The 16,279-nt window shown below is 45.9% G+C and overlaps 1 protein-coding gene across 1 annotated transcript in view; it reads right to left on the reverse strand.

Moving 5' to 3' along the window:
- USP22 (ubiquitin specific peptidase 22) overlaps window positions 1-15,424 on the reverse strand; it is a 41,567-nt gene extending 26,143 nt beyond the window's left edge. The window contains exon 1 of the mRNA XM_036101863.2: window positions 15,025-15,424. Coding sequence (XP_035957756.1) covers window positions 15,025-15,195 — 171 coding nt within the window. The 5' untranslated portion in view covers window positions 15,196-15,424. The remainder of the gene's footprint in view (window positions 1-15,024) is intronic.
- Window positions 15,425-16,279: the final 855 nt, after the last annotated feature.

The following is a 16,279-nucleotide window of genomic DNA, read 5'->3' on the forward strand; positions in this document are numbered from 1 at the left end:
TAAATACAAAATCTTCACTTTCTAATCATTATCATAATAATGGATTCAGGCACTCATCAATGGATGCTAAAACCACAGAGTAGAAAAGTACTGGGTCAGGGGGAAATCGGAGGGGGAGAAGAACCATGAGAGACGATGGACTCTGAAAAACAAACTGAGGGTTCTAGAGGGGAGGGGGTTGGGAGGATGGGTCAGCCTGGTGATGGGTATTGAGGAGGGCACGTTCTGCATGGAGCACTGGGTGTTATGCACAAACAATGAATCATGGAACACTATATCTAAAACTAATGATGTAATGTACGGGGATTAACATAACAATAAAAAAATTAAAAAAAAAAAAAAAAAAAGAAAAGTACTGGGTCATTCACAATAGTTAAAAGGTAGAAGAAAAAGCCGAGATTTCCACTAATAGATGAATGGATATACAAATACAGTATGTCCACACAATGGAGTATTATTCAGCCATAAAAAAAGAATGAACTTCTGATACAGCTACAACACAGATGAACTTTGAGAACGTAATGCTGAGAGCAGCTGGGCACAGACAATCACGTTTTGTGCGACTGCATTCATATGAAATATTCAGAATAGCTAAATCCACAGAGACAGAACAGAGATTAGAGGTTGCCGAGGGCTGAAGAGAGAGAGAATAAATAAAAGTGACCTAGGGGTGCCCGGCTGGCTCAGTCGGAGGACCATGCCACTCTTGATCTCGGGGTTGTGAGTTCCAGTCCCACGCTGGGTGGAGCAATTACTTAAAAATAAAATCTTAAAAAAAAAAGTGATCGGGGCGCCTGGGTGGCTCCGTCATTAAGCGTCTGCCTTCGGCTCAGGTCATGATCCCAGGGTCCTGGGATCGAGCCCCACACTGGGCTCCCTGCTCAGCGGGAAGCCTGCTTCTCCCTCTCCCTCTCCCCCTGCTTGTGTTCCCCCTCTCGCTGTGTGTGTCTCTGTCAAATAAATAAATAAAATCTTTAAAAAAAAAAGTGATCTGAAACTTGGTAGAGGTGGGGTGGTGACTATACAACATCATGAATACAGTGAATTGTTCTAAAATTAATTTTAAAGTTAATTTTTATGTGAATTTCAACTCAATAAAAATACATTAAATTATATGCGTGTGTACACGTGTGTATGTGTCTACATATATCTGTATATAAGTACACTGAGCACTGGATATTTAGCTTCAAAGTATCACCCCTGAGACTACTACTGTTAATTAAAAGGGAAAAGGTTACCTTTAGAACAGAGAACTCTGGCCAAAAAGCACCACCTCATCCAAACTTTAACATCCCCCAAAGAAACTGATATCCATGATAGAAATGCATGTATCAAGGACACCAGGAGACACATAAAGGAATGTCGTAATTGTAATACCCCAAACCTGAAAATAAAAATATTCATCAGAAGCAAAAACAATAGACTGTGGTACAGACATTGAATGGAATGACCAGAGCAATGGAAAGGAACTCACGGTAGGATGAATCTCACAAGCGAACACAGAGGAAGCGGACCACAGAGAGGTACGTCCTGCATGCTACCATCACACAAAGTACTGAGGCAGGCAAAGGTCACTTGCTGGTTATGGAAGGGCGGATGGCAGACACTCCTGCGGGGGGGGGGGGGGGGCAGGAAAGGGCTCGCAGGGGACATCATGTGCAGTGCTGGGTGCTGTCCACAAGGACAGGAGCGTGTTCACTTTACAAAAATTCATCAAGGAGTATGCTTTAACAGGAGGGATAAAAAGCCGCAATACAAAATAATAAGCACCCCGACAAAAGATGTGGTTATACTGAAAGACAATAAACCAAATGCTATGAAATTTAAAAGGAGCAACAACCACACCTGACTGAGGACAACTGGAGAAATCAGAAAAGTCTGTATACAATTTCTGCTCAAATTCTACGGAATTCTATAGAATAAATGTTTCTTACAAGGGGTATGACTTCAATTCATATGGAGAAAAGAAAATGAACCCAAAGTGGGAAGACCTGCTCTTCCAAAGAACAAGAAGGAAAGCGTGTAAGGACGGACCTAACTTCCTCCTCCGGGCGACCTCGCTCAAGTGTGTAACCCCTAGGACGCTCCCTGGAGGCGGTGTCACACCCACCACTGAAGGTGTTACTGAGTGGATGGGTCCAACAGCTGCGAGACCAGTTCCCTCACAGTAACGAAGCGGCCAGCGACGGCCAAGAGACACTAAGCACAGAAAGCAGAATCTGTCTCGGACGGTGTCTTCTGTAATTTGTATCAGCACTATCCCAGAGAAGGTTCTACGATGCTACAAGTGTTCTGGGTCTGCACTGTCCGTTACAGCAGTCATTACCGAGAAGTGACTCGGGCAGCCAAGAAACTGGGTTTTTTATTCTATTTCATAGTAATTACAAACAGCACACGTGGCTAGTGACTGGAGTGCTGGGCAGCACAGTTCTAGATCCTAAATGGAGCAACGACTGACTTACACGAGGAGTTCTGTCTCCTGAGTTCATTTAGCCCCGAAGCTGAAGCACAGAAACTAGAGCAGCTCGAAATAACCCTGGACGCCCTAGGAAACAGTACAGGTAATATCGACATTTGTAGGTCTGACACCAAACCTCAGGATGCTGAAACAAAGGCAAGTGATTAGTACTGCCAAGTACTAGTGAAAAGAATTATGTAGATGTCAACTACTTATCAAAGCCAGCTGCTGACTTCCAGTTAATTCTTCAAAGATCTTGCATCCAGTTGTAGGCAAGCCGGTGACCCACTGAGCATCTGTTACAGGGCACAGGAACGGGTCCAATTCCGGTTTCCACAACTCTCGCTGTGGGATCGAACAAGTTACACGATTCTCTTTGCCTCGGTTTCCTGACTTTTAAATGTGGACACGTTTCTACCTCATGCGGCTACTATGAGGATTAAATGGCTGCCTTTTAATGTACTGAGGACAGTGCCTGTACTTGTCAGGATCTGTAGTGGGCTGACCGCCGCTCCCCAAAAGGTGTGTCCCCGTCTTAATCCCCAGAACCTGAGAATGTTACCTTAGGTGGAAAATTTTGCAAATGTAGTTAAGTTCAGGGTGTCGAGATGAGATTACACTTGATTATCTGGGTGGGCCCTAAATGCCAACCTGAGTGTCCTTGGGAGGGTCACAAAGACCTTGGACAAGGGAATGAAGGCCAGGTGAAGGAGGCAGAAACTGGACGGTGGGGGCCTACAGCGGGAACAGGCCAGAACTGTTCCTCCCTTCGAGCCTCTGGAGGGCCGTGGTCCTGCCAACACCAGACTGCGGGCTTTTGACCTCCAGAACTTGTTGTAAACCCCCCAGTTTGTGGTCACTTGTGAAAGCAGCCGCAGGAAAGAATACAGAGTTCATGATAGGTATTACTATCCTAACCCCTCCCACTGACATGGAAAGGGTAGGATACCCCTTGCACCACCCACTACTGGTCTGAGTGGGCCAGGGAGAGGCACAGGGGTGGCTGCTTTCTGGAGTGGATGGTCGCGGCAGGGACGGCAAGGTTCCTCCCTCACCTTCCTGGATGGGCAGAGGCAGCGGAATTCTGGAGGCTGGCGGGGGTTCCAGGAAACTCAACCCAGAGTCTACTGCTCCTGGAGCCCTTGCAATGATTTCTGTATTAAATCCCTTTCTCCCATAAATTAATTCAAGTAGATTCAGTAGGCTGCAAGGAAATCCTGAAACACAGCTAGGATTTTTATTGATAGGAAAAGCAGACAGGGGTCAATAATTTAACAGTTCTGTTTGCATCCACCTGGATGAAACCAGAGAGGATTATGCTAAGTGAAATAAGTCAGTCAAAAAAAGACAAATACCCTATGATTTCATTCACGTGTGGAATTTAAGAAACAAAACAAACGAGCAAAGGGCGTGGGGCGGGGAGAGGCAAACCAAGAAACAGACTTGCAAGTATAGAGAACAAACTGGTGGTCACCAGAGGGACGGTGGGTGGGGGAGATGGGGATGAGGGGGGCACTTGTGAAAAGCATGGGAGTTGTATGAAGTGTTGCCTCACTATATTATACACCTGAAACTAGTATTACGCTGTATGTTAACTAACTGGAATTTAAATAAAAACTTAAAAAAAAACAGTTCTGATTTTACATAATTCAAGAAATGCACAGAAAGTCCATTCATTCGAGGCCCCAATACTAACAATATTTCCTTGGATACCCTAATCTCTATGATCTTCTTTCTCACACCCTCCTCCCCATACCAAGAAGGATGGGGCAGGGGCAGAAGAGGCACATGAGTCAGGGATGACTCAGTTGTACGGTGAATTCTGAGTCTAGCTTAAAACAAGTGACAACCATGAGATGGCACCTTGAGAGCTAATGCACGACTTCCCACCACCACTGATCTATTAACATCTGACAATTGTAAGAAGGTAAATTTAATTGTTTTTCATTCTCTTTGATGACTTTTTCAAGGGTTCAAAATACTTTTCTACCATCAGGGACTCTGACATAAGCAAAGGGACAGGAATAAACATTCCATTTTCTACATGAACTGAGGCACCAAAAGGCAAAGACTTAACTGAAATCAAACAATCTCCTCAGATTTCCCAGCCTCAGAAAGCCACACTCAGGTCTTTGACTCTCTCAACTCAAACAGATCTATTTAGCCCAACTCCCTCGAGGTACAGAAGTGAGAATTACAGTGTGATAGAAGAAATACATATTTTGGTCTTCCCAATTCCAAGCACAAAGCCCTTAAAACCCTTGAATTTCGAAGTGATCTGATTGATAAAGGTATCTTTTGTTATTCACAAGTTCCTTTCAACCATGTCTAAATTTATGTTACTGAGATGATTTTTGAAAAGCTTCTGGATAGCCTCAGGATGGGGTCTGGGTGCCAGGGAACCAACCATGTGATCAGAGGGTTGGAACTTTCTGCCCCACCCCAACCTCCACCAATTGCCAATGATTTAATCAATCATGCCTCTGTAATGTCTAATCAGTGTCTGTTTAATCAATCATAACTATGTAATGAAGCCCTAATGAAAATGCTAAAAGACAGGTCCAGGGGGCTTCTGGGTTGGTTAATGCATCCATGTGATGTGGAAAACAAAGGCAGAAGAAAAATTATTAAATTTCCTTACTTGTTACAGCCCACTGACAAGTCCTTGAAACAGAGTGACATTCCTCTAGGAACTTAAGTGCCTCGATGTTAATACTTTGCTAAGGGTAAAAGGCAATCTTAGCCCGACCCCCAGGATCCTGTAAGTCTACTTTAACATATAAAAATTCCTTTGGAGGCGCCTGGGTGGCTCGTCGGTTAAGCAGCTGCCTTCAAGCTCAGGTCATGATCTCAGGGTCCTGGGATCGGGACCCTGTCGTGCTCCCTGCTCAGCGGGGGGTCTGCTTCTCCCTTTCCCTCTGACCCTCCCCTTCCCTCTGCTCAAGTGCACTCTCTCTCAAATAAATAAAAAATCTTTTAAAAAATTCCTTTGGAAACTTCCTTTACTTCTACTCCCCCAAATATATGTTGGCAATCATCCCCCAAGCATATGACCCACAGATATACATCTGAAGGGTCTCATGACTAAGGTTTTATTAGACGGTAATAAATAACCTTTTCCTAACAACAGCTAGCCCCCTCAAGGTCCTGGAAACCTCGCTTCCAAAATTCCTTAGAGACTTAGGCCGTGCCTAACTCCATCCCCCAACTCGAAAGTATATAATGGGCCACTCCTCACGACCCCGGTGCACCTCTTTCTGCCCATGGTCCTGTCCCAGAGCTTTAATAAAATCACCTTTCTGCACCAAAGATGTCTCAAGAATTCTTTCTTGGCCATCGGCTTCAAACCCTAACATCTTTCCTACATCATATGCACCGCGAGTGTGATGCACCCTGACTCCACTGGGACAAAGCTCCTGTGCCCAGGGCCCTCCCAGACCCCATCCTATGTACCTCTTCATCTGACTGTTCACCTGTACACTTTATCTTTTATAATAAATTGGTAAACGTAAGTAAAGGTTTCCCTGAGTTTTGTGAACTATTTTAACAAGTTACCGAATCTGAAAAAGGGGTCCTAATCAGTTGCAAGCACGGGTGCCAATCTGGACTTGTGACTGGTGTCTAAAGTAGGAGCAGTGCTCTTGGACTGAACCCTTAACCTATACAATCTTACACTGTCTCCAGGAAGTGTCCAAGTTGAGTCTAATTTGTACGACATATGGCCACTGTCTGCCGAGATTAGAGAATTACTTGGTGGTGATGTAAAACATTCCAGAATAATTTAGTGGGAGCACAAACTTCAGACTCAAAGTAACCTAATTTCAAGGCCCAGACTTGGTGTTCACGATAAGTGCCCCTGGATAGGTTAGGCGACTTACCTGCCACGCCTACCTAAAACGTGTATTATGAGTACCGAAATCAAGTGAAATTATGTATGAAAAATGCTTTATAAAATATAAAACGCTATGTAAATTAAAGAGCATTATCATAAATGAGAAATGAGTGACACTCAAGAGAGATTGGGGGACCTGTGCAGGTCACACTTTTGGGCAGAAGCAAAGGCAAAATCCCCATGGTACTGACTGCCTTGGGCTACCCTTTTTCTCCCCCTTGGGCTATTCTCAATTTAAATTCTATATCACCTCCCAACTGTCAGTTGTCAATGCGTATAGGGAGTGATCAGATTCTCCTAAACCCTCATTTTAACCTGCTCTTTCCACTTTATTCCCCAAAGCATTTTACCAGAGCTGCTAACAATAATAAAAGCTACTGATTCTGGTTTAATTTCACTCTCTGCTGCAGGTACCGGTCAACATAAGATGAGAGGAAAGAAACAAACCTCAAAGATCTGTTAAGGTAGGTCATTTCAGTCCCTGAAAACTGAGTTTACATACTTCCTATTTAATCTTCTTAACTTTCACAGCACAAAGGGCAAACCATAATATATGCCAACCTGTAAATAATTGGTTAGGCAGTCAGAGGATGCCAGGATGCAGTGCAGACCAGGACAAAAGAATCTGACTGTATTACAAATAAACGTATGCGATAATGCCCACGTATGCAGAGGGTATGGGACAACTTGCCTAAGTAACTTGGAAATGAGTGGAGGGTGTAAAACGCCAGGCAAAAGGAGCCACAGGAAAGCCAGGTGATAACACTGCTTCCCCGAGGAGGGGCAGAGTAACAATTCTGAAACCGCTGTTGGAGGGGAAAATTTTTCCTCTACCCTTCAAGATTCTTCCAGCTAGTCTAAGATTTAAATTGACATGAGATAGAATAACCAAAGAAAAAGAACCAAAGTTTAATTATGTGCACGTGGAGACCAATACGGACATTAAGACCCAAAGAAATGACAAAAGCTGGCAAAGAGACAATAAATTGCAGAGGAACTGACAGGACAAAAACTTATGTTCAGGAGCTTCAATTATTAAGGAATTAAACACAGATTTTGGGCTGGGCCGTAAATTGGTAAAAAAGTAATAAAGGTTATACAGCTTTCTCAGTTCTAAATTCCCTATCTCTGCCAGAGTGTTCTTTCGTGGGCTGTTTTTAAGGAACTTTTAATTCAGAATAGACAATATGCCAAAGTGTCACATTTGGGGGCAGACTATCCTTGGTGCCTATACCACTATACAAGCAAACTGAAATTAAACAGTTAAGTATGTAGATGGTGGGTAAGTTTTATCGGTTGGACAGAGAAGTTACAGATAAGCAAGAAAAGGCTAGAATGACCCATGTAGTATTGGATTAGAGCTGGAGACATCACTATGAACTCAGGTATAGTTTAATAAGGGTGGAGATGAACCACCATAGACTTGTGTGTACATGAATTGGCATATACACGTCTGTTTCTTAGCTCTGTCCCCTGAGGGCTGAGAAGCCACATCACTGGTATCAACAAGCACAGCTACTGCCCAAACCCTATTTTCTAACTCTATTCTTCAATAAAAGGACTAGGGCCCCTTGGAGAAATGGTAGATTCTAAGACCAGGGCAGAAAATATACAATATAAGCCTAGAAACTCACAGTACCAGAAAGTAAGGAAGTCCTCAAAAACAACAATAAACCAAACAAAAATCGGTAAGGGTATGCCAAGTGACAGGGAAGACAACCGGAAGAGCTCCCACTGGCTAAAGCTGGAAGAGTCTGAGCAACAAAACAGAATACTGGATTATAACCCATAGTATAAAATACCTGTAAATCCATACTGATACGAAAGATTGAATAAATACTAAATGAGTGGGAAAGGACAAATATTTCCTATAGAAAAATTCCAAATAATCTGGATACTCTGGCCTCAAGGATGCAGAGCGTTAACTGCCCTCCCCTTACATGTGACCTGTGCAGAGTGACTCTGCTCCAAATAGGACAGTATGGAAAGGAGGGAAAAAGAGCCACTTTACTGTAGAACAGCCTCACAACCACGCGGTCAAGCTTTCCACCAACAGTCCTAAGTCGTGTTGACCCCATCACCCTTGACAGGGCTTGGTAAGGGCACTTCACCTCTCTGGCCTTCCCAAAAGCCATAACCACAGCTCCATGAAAAACATCAGACAGCTGAAAAACATCAGACAAGCCCAAATTGAGGGGCGTTCTATAAAATACCTGAACAATTTGCCTCAAAACTGCTAAGGTCATCAAAAAGAAGGAAAGTCTGAGAAAATGTCACAATCCAGAGGAGCCTACGGAGACATGACAACTACATGTAATGTGGAATCCTGGATGGGATCCTGAGAAAGAAAAAGGAGGTTAGGGAAAAACTAATGGGATCTGAATGAAGTATGACTTTCAGTTAATAACAATGTATCAACTTTTGTCATTGGTTGTGACAAAAGGTACCACGGTAACAGTAAAAGGTTAACAATCAGGGAGACGGAGGGGAGGTCTGAAGAAAATGGGTGGATTGTATCAAAGATGGACTGTATCAATGCTGACATCCTGATTGTTAATATTTCATTACAGTTTGCAAGATGTTACCATTGGCGGAAACTGCGTAAAGGGTACAGAGACGTCTATGTGTTATTTTTTACAACAGCATGTCAATCTACGATTATCTCAAAAGAAAAATTTTTTCCATTCTGGACCTTTTACTTGGAAAGACCTGTCCCCTGCTTAGTATGAATGGTATTACGTTTTGCTGTAAGGATTTGAGATTCAAGGCATCAATAAATAAAGCAAAAGTTAATTCCTCAAGAGAATAAAGTTTGAAAAGAAAAAAGTTTCCTTAAAAAAAAAAAAAAAAAGACATATCCAAAAAATGAACTGAACTTAAAAAAACAAAAACACAAAACCCGAAGTGGGCCCAACAGCATTCTCAACGTCACGGTGTAAGCACCGGGCTGAGCCAATGACCTGTGTCAACGGTGAAGCCAGCGACACATGCAAGCTCATGGCTCTCGGTTTATGATCTACCAGTGTGTCCTGCTGCTCCGAGTACTCTGTCTAAAGCCAGTAACAGAACTGTCTCCCCCCAATGATGATTTCTACTAGAAAGTTCAAAGGAATCAAAGAGATTCATTCAGATCTCAAGGGACGGATCTCAGACTCCAGAACTAAAGCAGCACTTATAAAGAGATGACCAGTGCACAGCCCTGGACTAGTACGTCTTTTTCTAAAACACACGGCAAAGTAACCACTGACTCAACAGAAGCAAGACCATTTTCCTCCTGCAATAACTTCCCTTTCCACACGACAACCGAACACCTGAGCCACACTTCCACAACCCTGACCGTAAGAGCTGCTCTCATCTGAGGCAAGTGTCCACAGCCTAACAACCTGTATTTGTCGCTTTGTCAAGATTCAAAATGAAAGGGCGTTACGCTTGTACTCTATGAAATTATACTACCTTAAACTTTCATGTGTCATACTTAGTTTTTGTATTTGTCTCCTTTTGGCTACCTCCCTCCCCGTGTTTTTCCATAAATAAAAGTGCACTTTTTAAAGGCATCTCAGGTTTGATGTCAAGTAGACAAATCATGTTCCAATCCCTCAGTAAATGAAAACATATATTAAAATGACTTGCCTAAGATTATTCCTTCTTTAAACTGATCACCACGCTTAAGTTGTATAAATTCTTAGTAAATCCTACAAATTGAAAGCTTGAAAAAAGGGGAAAACAGACAACGCTCTTTGCATCCAATGGAATATTAACCGCACACAGCTCAACAGATCTATATGCATGGGCAACAAGTGAAAAATGGAAACAAGATACACAGCACGTATGTTTACATAAATAAAAACATGTAACTGTTTTATATGCAGATGTATTTATCTTTTTTTTTTTAGGATTTTATTTATTTATTTGACAGAGAGCACGCCAGCAGCAGGCAGAGGGAGAGGGAAAAGCAGGCTCCCTGCTGAGCAGGGAGCCTGATGTGGGGCTGGATCCCAGGACCCTGGGATCATGACCTGAGCCGAAGGCAGACGCTTAACTGACTAAACCACCCAGGTGCCCCTATAATTTTTTAAAAATCTGGAAGACCCAGGCAGCAAACATATCTTGACAGTGGTTGTGTGAGGCCAGAAATGACTCACCATATACATTCAATAAGCCTATTCGATAAGGTGTTTTATTTTTACACATTAAGAGTATGTTCAGGGCGGGCACCTGGGTGGCTCAGATGGTTGAGCGTCTGCCTTCGGCTCAGGTCGTGATCCCGGGGTTTTGGGATCAAGTCCCACATCAGGCTCCCTGCTCAGTGGGGAGCCTGCTTCTCCCTCTGCCTCTCTCTCTGTCTCTTATGAGTAAATAAATAAAATCTTTAAAAATATATATATATTCAGGGCACCTGGGTGGTTCAGTCGGTTAAGTGACCAACTCTTGGTTTCGGCTCAGCTCATGTCCTGGTTGTGGGAGCAAGCCCCACATTAGGCTCCATGCTCAGTGCAGAGTCTGCTTGAGATTCTCTCTCCCCCTCTCCTTCTGCCCCTCCCTCTGCTCTCATGACTGCTCTCTAAGTAAATAAAATCTTTTTAAAAAATGCAAAAAAAGAGATTATGTTCATATTGTCACTTCTGTTAATTGTTATTTTTTAAATACACAGATTCATGCATTTTAATCTTCCTCAGTAAAACTGACCGACAATTAAGCATCTAGAATTATTTATGCATTCCTTTATGTATGTTCAGGCTCTAATTAGCCTATGTGTAAGAATTATCATTGGGCATCTACAAGTACTCTAAATTTTAAGGCAGATATTTGTAATCTGGCTGCGTGACACTTACTATTTAATGGCATTTTGACAATTAAGATTTCAATTCCTCAAGACAGAAACCCAGGGTTCAGAGTTGACTCTGGACTGAAGAGAGAATAAGAGTTCTAAAAAACAGGGAATCATTCCACATTTAAATGGTGGTGTGAAGACCACAAACATCAAACAGAACTGTTAAAGTAAGGTATGATTACTGGATCTTAGAGCCCTCCCGCCTCTTATCTATCATTTCCCAGGTAAGTTTCCTCTCTAGCCCCTTTCTCAAACGAAATATTTCCCTAAAAATTTCTACCCAAAGGCTTGCTTCAGGCCCCAAATTTTGTGCCTCAGACGGAAACCTTCAAAAGCAGTTTACTGTCCTCCAGATTACTGACCAAACTAAACCAGAACCCATATTAATCCAAAATGACAGTATGTTTGACAACTCTTCTTCACTTGGGGCAAGGTAGAGTTGCTTAAGAGTATTTACTATATCTATAAAGAAGGCCGTGTTTTGCTTTTTTTTAAGATTTTATTTATTTGTCAGAGAGAGAGAGAGCGTGCACGTGAACAAGCAGGGGGAGGGGCAGGCAGAGGGAGAAGCAGGCTCCCTGCTGAGCAAGGAGCCCCATGTGGAACTCAATCCCATCCTGGGATTATGACCTGAGCTGAAGGCAGACACTTAACTGACTGAGCCACCCAGGCTTCCCAAAAGGGCTGTGTTTTGAGGACAAGTTGCTGCAAAATTTTAGAGTCACAGAAACAGTTCAAAAAGGGGAGTGCGGGGCGCCTGGGTGGCTCAGTCCTTAAGCGTCTGCCTTTGGCTCAGGTCATGGTCCCAGGGTCCTGGGATCGAGCCCCGCATCGGGCTCCCTGCTCCGTGGGAGGCCTGCTTCTCCCTCTCCCACTCCCCCTGCTTGTGTTCCCTCTCTCGCTGTGTTTCTCTCTGTCAAATAAATAAATCTTTAAAAAAAAAAGAGAGAGAGAGAGAGAGAAGTGATTATTTAAAAAATGTTCCCCGTCCTCCCAAGGTCTATATATTCAAAAAACAATGTAGACTTTGTTATGTCATAATAACCAGTAGCACTTAAAATCTTGATGTTTTCATTGTCAGTTTTTCACACACAAACCCTAAAATGGTAAGATATTTGCTATATTCAACACATGCCAGAAAAGCAGAGTCCACTGTGGCAGCACTGAGTCCTAACTCACAGGAACATGGGAACATTTTTACATTCAGTAGTACACAGGTCTTACTGCAATTCAAGCCTATATTGGACAGAAAGTTATCAAATCTGATCATGTTCTTCTTACTCTGTGCCTACCAAAAGAAGAATCAAAGGTGGATACAAAAACCATAACCGTTTCCTACTTAGAGAAAGCTCACCTGTTTATCCAGGGCTTTATTGAGATACCACCTCACACCAGTCAGGGCTTTATTTCTATGGTTACACTGTTGCTGAGACTTCAACCTCAAAAGGCACCTTTGTTTATTTAGGAAGATTATAACTTAAGTTGAAATATTTTTTTTAAAGATTTTATTTACTTATTTGACACAGAGAGAGAGACAGCAAGAGAGGGAACACAAGCAGGGGGAGTGGGAGAAGGAGAAGCAGGCTTCCCATTGAGCAGGGAGCCCAACTCGGGGCTTGACTCCAGGACCCTGGGATCATGACCTGAGCCGAAGGCAGATGTTTAATGACCCAGGCACCCCGTTAAGTTGAAATATTTTTACAGGAAACTTCGTACTGTTAAAACCAAAATATATATATATACCAAACCTACATACAGATCTACTGAGAATCCTACTCACTGGGAAACATGTATTGTTCACTGTTAACCATGAGGGTTAAACCATTTATCAAACCAACTCTTCCTTGGCTGGGCCACTAGAGAGTGCTAGACATGCAGTTAGACAGGACCCAAATGATACAAAAAGGAACCTCCCCCCCCCCCCCCCCCCAAAATCTGGAGCAGAAAAGACGAAGGACATTAGGATTCCTGGCTGGTATACTACAAAAAGGTATTGCAACAGTGACAGATCTGAAATTTGAGGTATTTATCACCACCTCTTGTCTGTCAATAGCTCAAGTTCTTATAAGTGAATAATAGAGATGTGCTTCAACAGCTCCCAAACTAAGCAACTGACATTAAAGGATTAATCCAAGACATATAGCAAAAAAAACAGTGATTCCTTACTTTAGGAAAGGAGACAAAGTTAATGATGTGTTAAACTTGACTCCTTCAGCTTTGTTAAAAATTTACAGGGGAAGGGGAGAGAGAAGAAAAAAGCAGGGGATTCCTTAAGTAAGGAATCCAATGTGGAGAGGAACCTTACACACACCATATAAATCTCAACCACTAAACTAATGACATGGAGCAGTAACAAGATTATCACCTGAAGACCATCGCTTTCAACCAGGATATTTTTTCAGGAGCACACAATTCCATCAGCAAGAATCTCACTCTGATCCTAACAGAAATCATCTCTGACTTCAGTTCATTCTAAGAGGTAATGCTTCCCAACACCATCACTAATAAAAAGAAAGAAAACCGGTGCTTAACCCCTACAATCTCAGTGGATGTTAGTTTAAAAAAAAAAATTTTTTTTTAAAGCTACAAGGTGGAAAGAGCCTCACACCTCCGAACCTCACTGAACTGCAAAATCGCGTTACACTGTAACAAGATTTATTCAGGTAATACCGTTATTTTCTGATTTCCACATAATTAATAAGCCTAATGGGGCATTTATCTGAAAAAGATAACACTAAAGGTAATTTCCTCAACGTCTCACGGAGGTGATCAGTTTCTTACTAAAGCCTCCTAACGCAGAAGGCACGCCTCTGTCCCACCTTCCCGTCAAACCGATCTTTTCTTTTAAATCCACTCCTCCGTAGCTACAAGCGATTCTCCAAAACACATCGTGCTGATAACGAAATGGCCTTCCCAGATATAGGTGTACAGTGGCTTGACTTGCTCCATTTCCAACTGCTCACTCCCTCCACCCACGTCCGTATCTGAAACGAGGCGGGACGATGCCATCTCCCTGCATTCCTTCCTGCAGACCCTGGAGCCGGTGCGGTGTTCTGCCCAAGCACCACACCGTTGTAGCTTCATACTGACAACTCCCGGTCGAGACACACGGCTCAGTTTCCCTGACCTAGGTAAGCCCTAACGCACGCTCCAGATTAATGGGTGCTCAGTATGGTGGCAGGGGACGGACCCACAGCAGACCACCCAACAGGCCCCGGAGTCTTTGTCCCTTTTTAGTTTTCTGTCCTACGTCTGCTCATTGCCCCCATCCCCGCCCCCGAACCCTTCCCTGCCCCGGAGGGTTCCTCGATGAGGTCTAGCACTGGAACCTGGGACACCTTCCTTCTCCGTACCAGGCTTCCACCGTTACCCCGGAGAAGAAAACCACCCGCTTCCCAGCTCTGCACTCGCCCACCTCCGGAACTGGACACGCCCCAAACCCCGCCCCTGCTCCGCCCCCACCCCCGCAGCGGAGGGGGAGGAAGACGGGGGAGGGGAAGAGAGGGGGCGGGAGGACCGAGGCGGAGGGGAAGGGGAGGAGGGAGGAGGGGGGAGGAGATGGGAGGTGGGGAGGGAGGGGAGAGAGGGGAGGGGGGCAGGGGAGAGGGGGCAGGGAATAAGAAAGAAGAGCCCTCTCGGGCCCCCCCACCCCGCCCCGCCGGCGAGCGTAGCCCGGGAGGGGTCCGCAGGAGGCTAACAAGCCCTCCCTTCCTTCTCCTCGCACCCCAACAGGGCCCAGAAGCGCCCCACCACCACCCACTTGCTGGGCAACGCTGCAAAAAAAGGGGTCTCCCCCGGCTCCCAGCTCAGCCCGCAGTTTTCCGGGGGAGAGGGGACTCGCACCTTGCGCTTGCGGGCCTCCGCCGTGCCGCTCCACACGAAGCACTGGTAGATGGCCCGCAGGTTCTGCTTCCAGTTGTCCACCTTGAAACTGCTCAGGTGCGAGCAGCCCGGCGGCGCCACCACCAGCTCCGCGTCCATGGCCTCGCTCTCCGGCTCGGGCCGGGACACCATGGGGGGCAAGGCCCGGCCGCGCGCGGGGGGCGGCGAGGGGGACGAGGACGACGCCAGCGCGGCGCAAGGGGGCTGCTCGGCGGCGCGCCCCGGCCGGCCGGGGAACGGGCGCCGGGAACAAAGCGCGAGCAGCCGCCGGGCCGGCGGACAAAGACCCGGCTGCGCGGACGCCAAAGGGGAGGCGGCGGCCAGCCAGGCGCCGCCCGCGCTGCGCTCGCCCTGTTCGCGGAGCGCGGCGCGGGGCGGGGCGCGGAGGCCGCAGGCGGAGGTTACGTCATCCCCGGCCGGCCGCGGGCGCCGCACTGCGCAGGCTCCGGCCGCTCCCGGGCCCGCCCCGCCACCCCGCCGCCCCCAGCCGCCCGCAGGCTCCGGGGCGATCGGCGGAGTGAGTGCTCGGCGGGGGCGTGGAGCCGACCGGGGCCCGCCCCCGCGCTTACGCCGGCGGTCGCCGGTCGGCCCGCGGCGCCCGCGGCGGTTGTCGCTAGCTGTCAGTGCAGGCCGCCTGGTTCAGAGCTGCGTCCCGGGAAGCTGGCCACTTGCCATTCCCGGGCTCCCACGGAGAGCTGCGGAGGTGGGGGCCAGCCGAGGATTGGGTGACGCGGGACGGCCTTCGGGGCACTGAGCCGGTTTGCACCGGCCTGAGCTCTGCCGCAAAGAGGCGGAGCAACGGGCTGGGCCTTGCAAATCCGTGCAGTCTCCCTTGGCCGCCGGTTCGTGCTGACCCCCCAGCGTGGGCTTTCCCACCCTAGGCGGTGCCTCCCTGGTTCGCTGTCAGTGTTGTTGGCAATGGGAGTCCCTCATCTGGGACTCTGCAGGCCTCTCTCATCTTTGTGGCCTGTCTGGAAGTTGCTGGGCATTGAAATGATTAAGACCATGTCCTACTTTGAGAATCCCAGGATGGATGCCATGTGATTTCACTCACGCAGACTTGAAGAAACAAAAGAACAAAGGAAAAAAAAAAAAACCCCAGACTCAAAAAAACAGAACAAACTGGTGGCTGTCCGAGGGAAGGTGGGTGGGTGCATAGGTGAAATAAAGGGGATTAAGAATGCACTTAAATTGATGAGCACTGAGAAATGTATAG

The sequence above is a fragment of the Halichoerus grypus genome, chromosome 2 (assembly GCF_964656455.1).
Source record: "Halichoerus grypus chromosome 2, mHalGry1.hap1.1, whole genome shotgun sequence".
NCBI lineage: Eukaryota > Metazoa > Chordata > Mammalia > Carnivora > Phocidae > Halichoerus > Halichoerus grypus.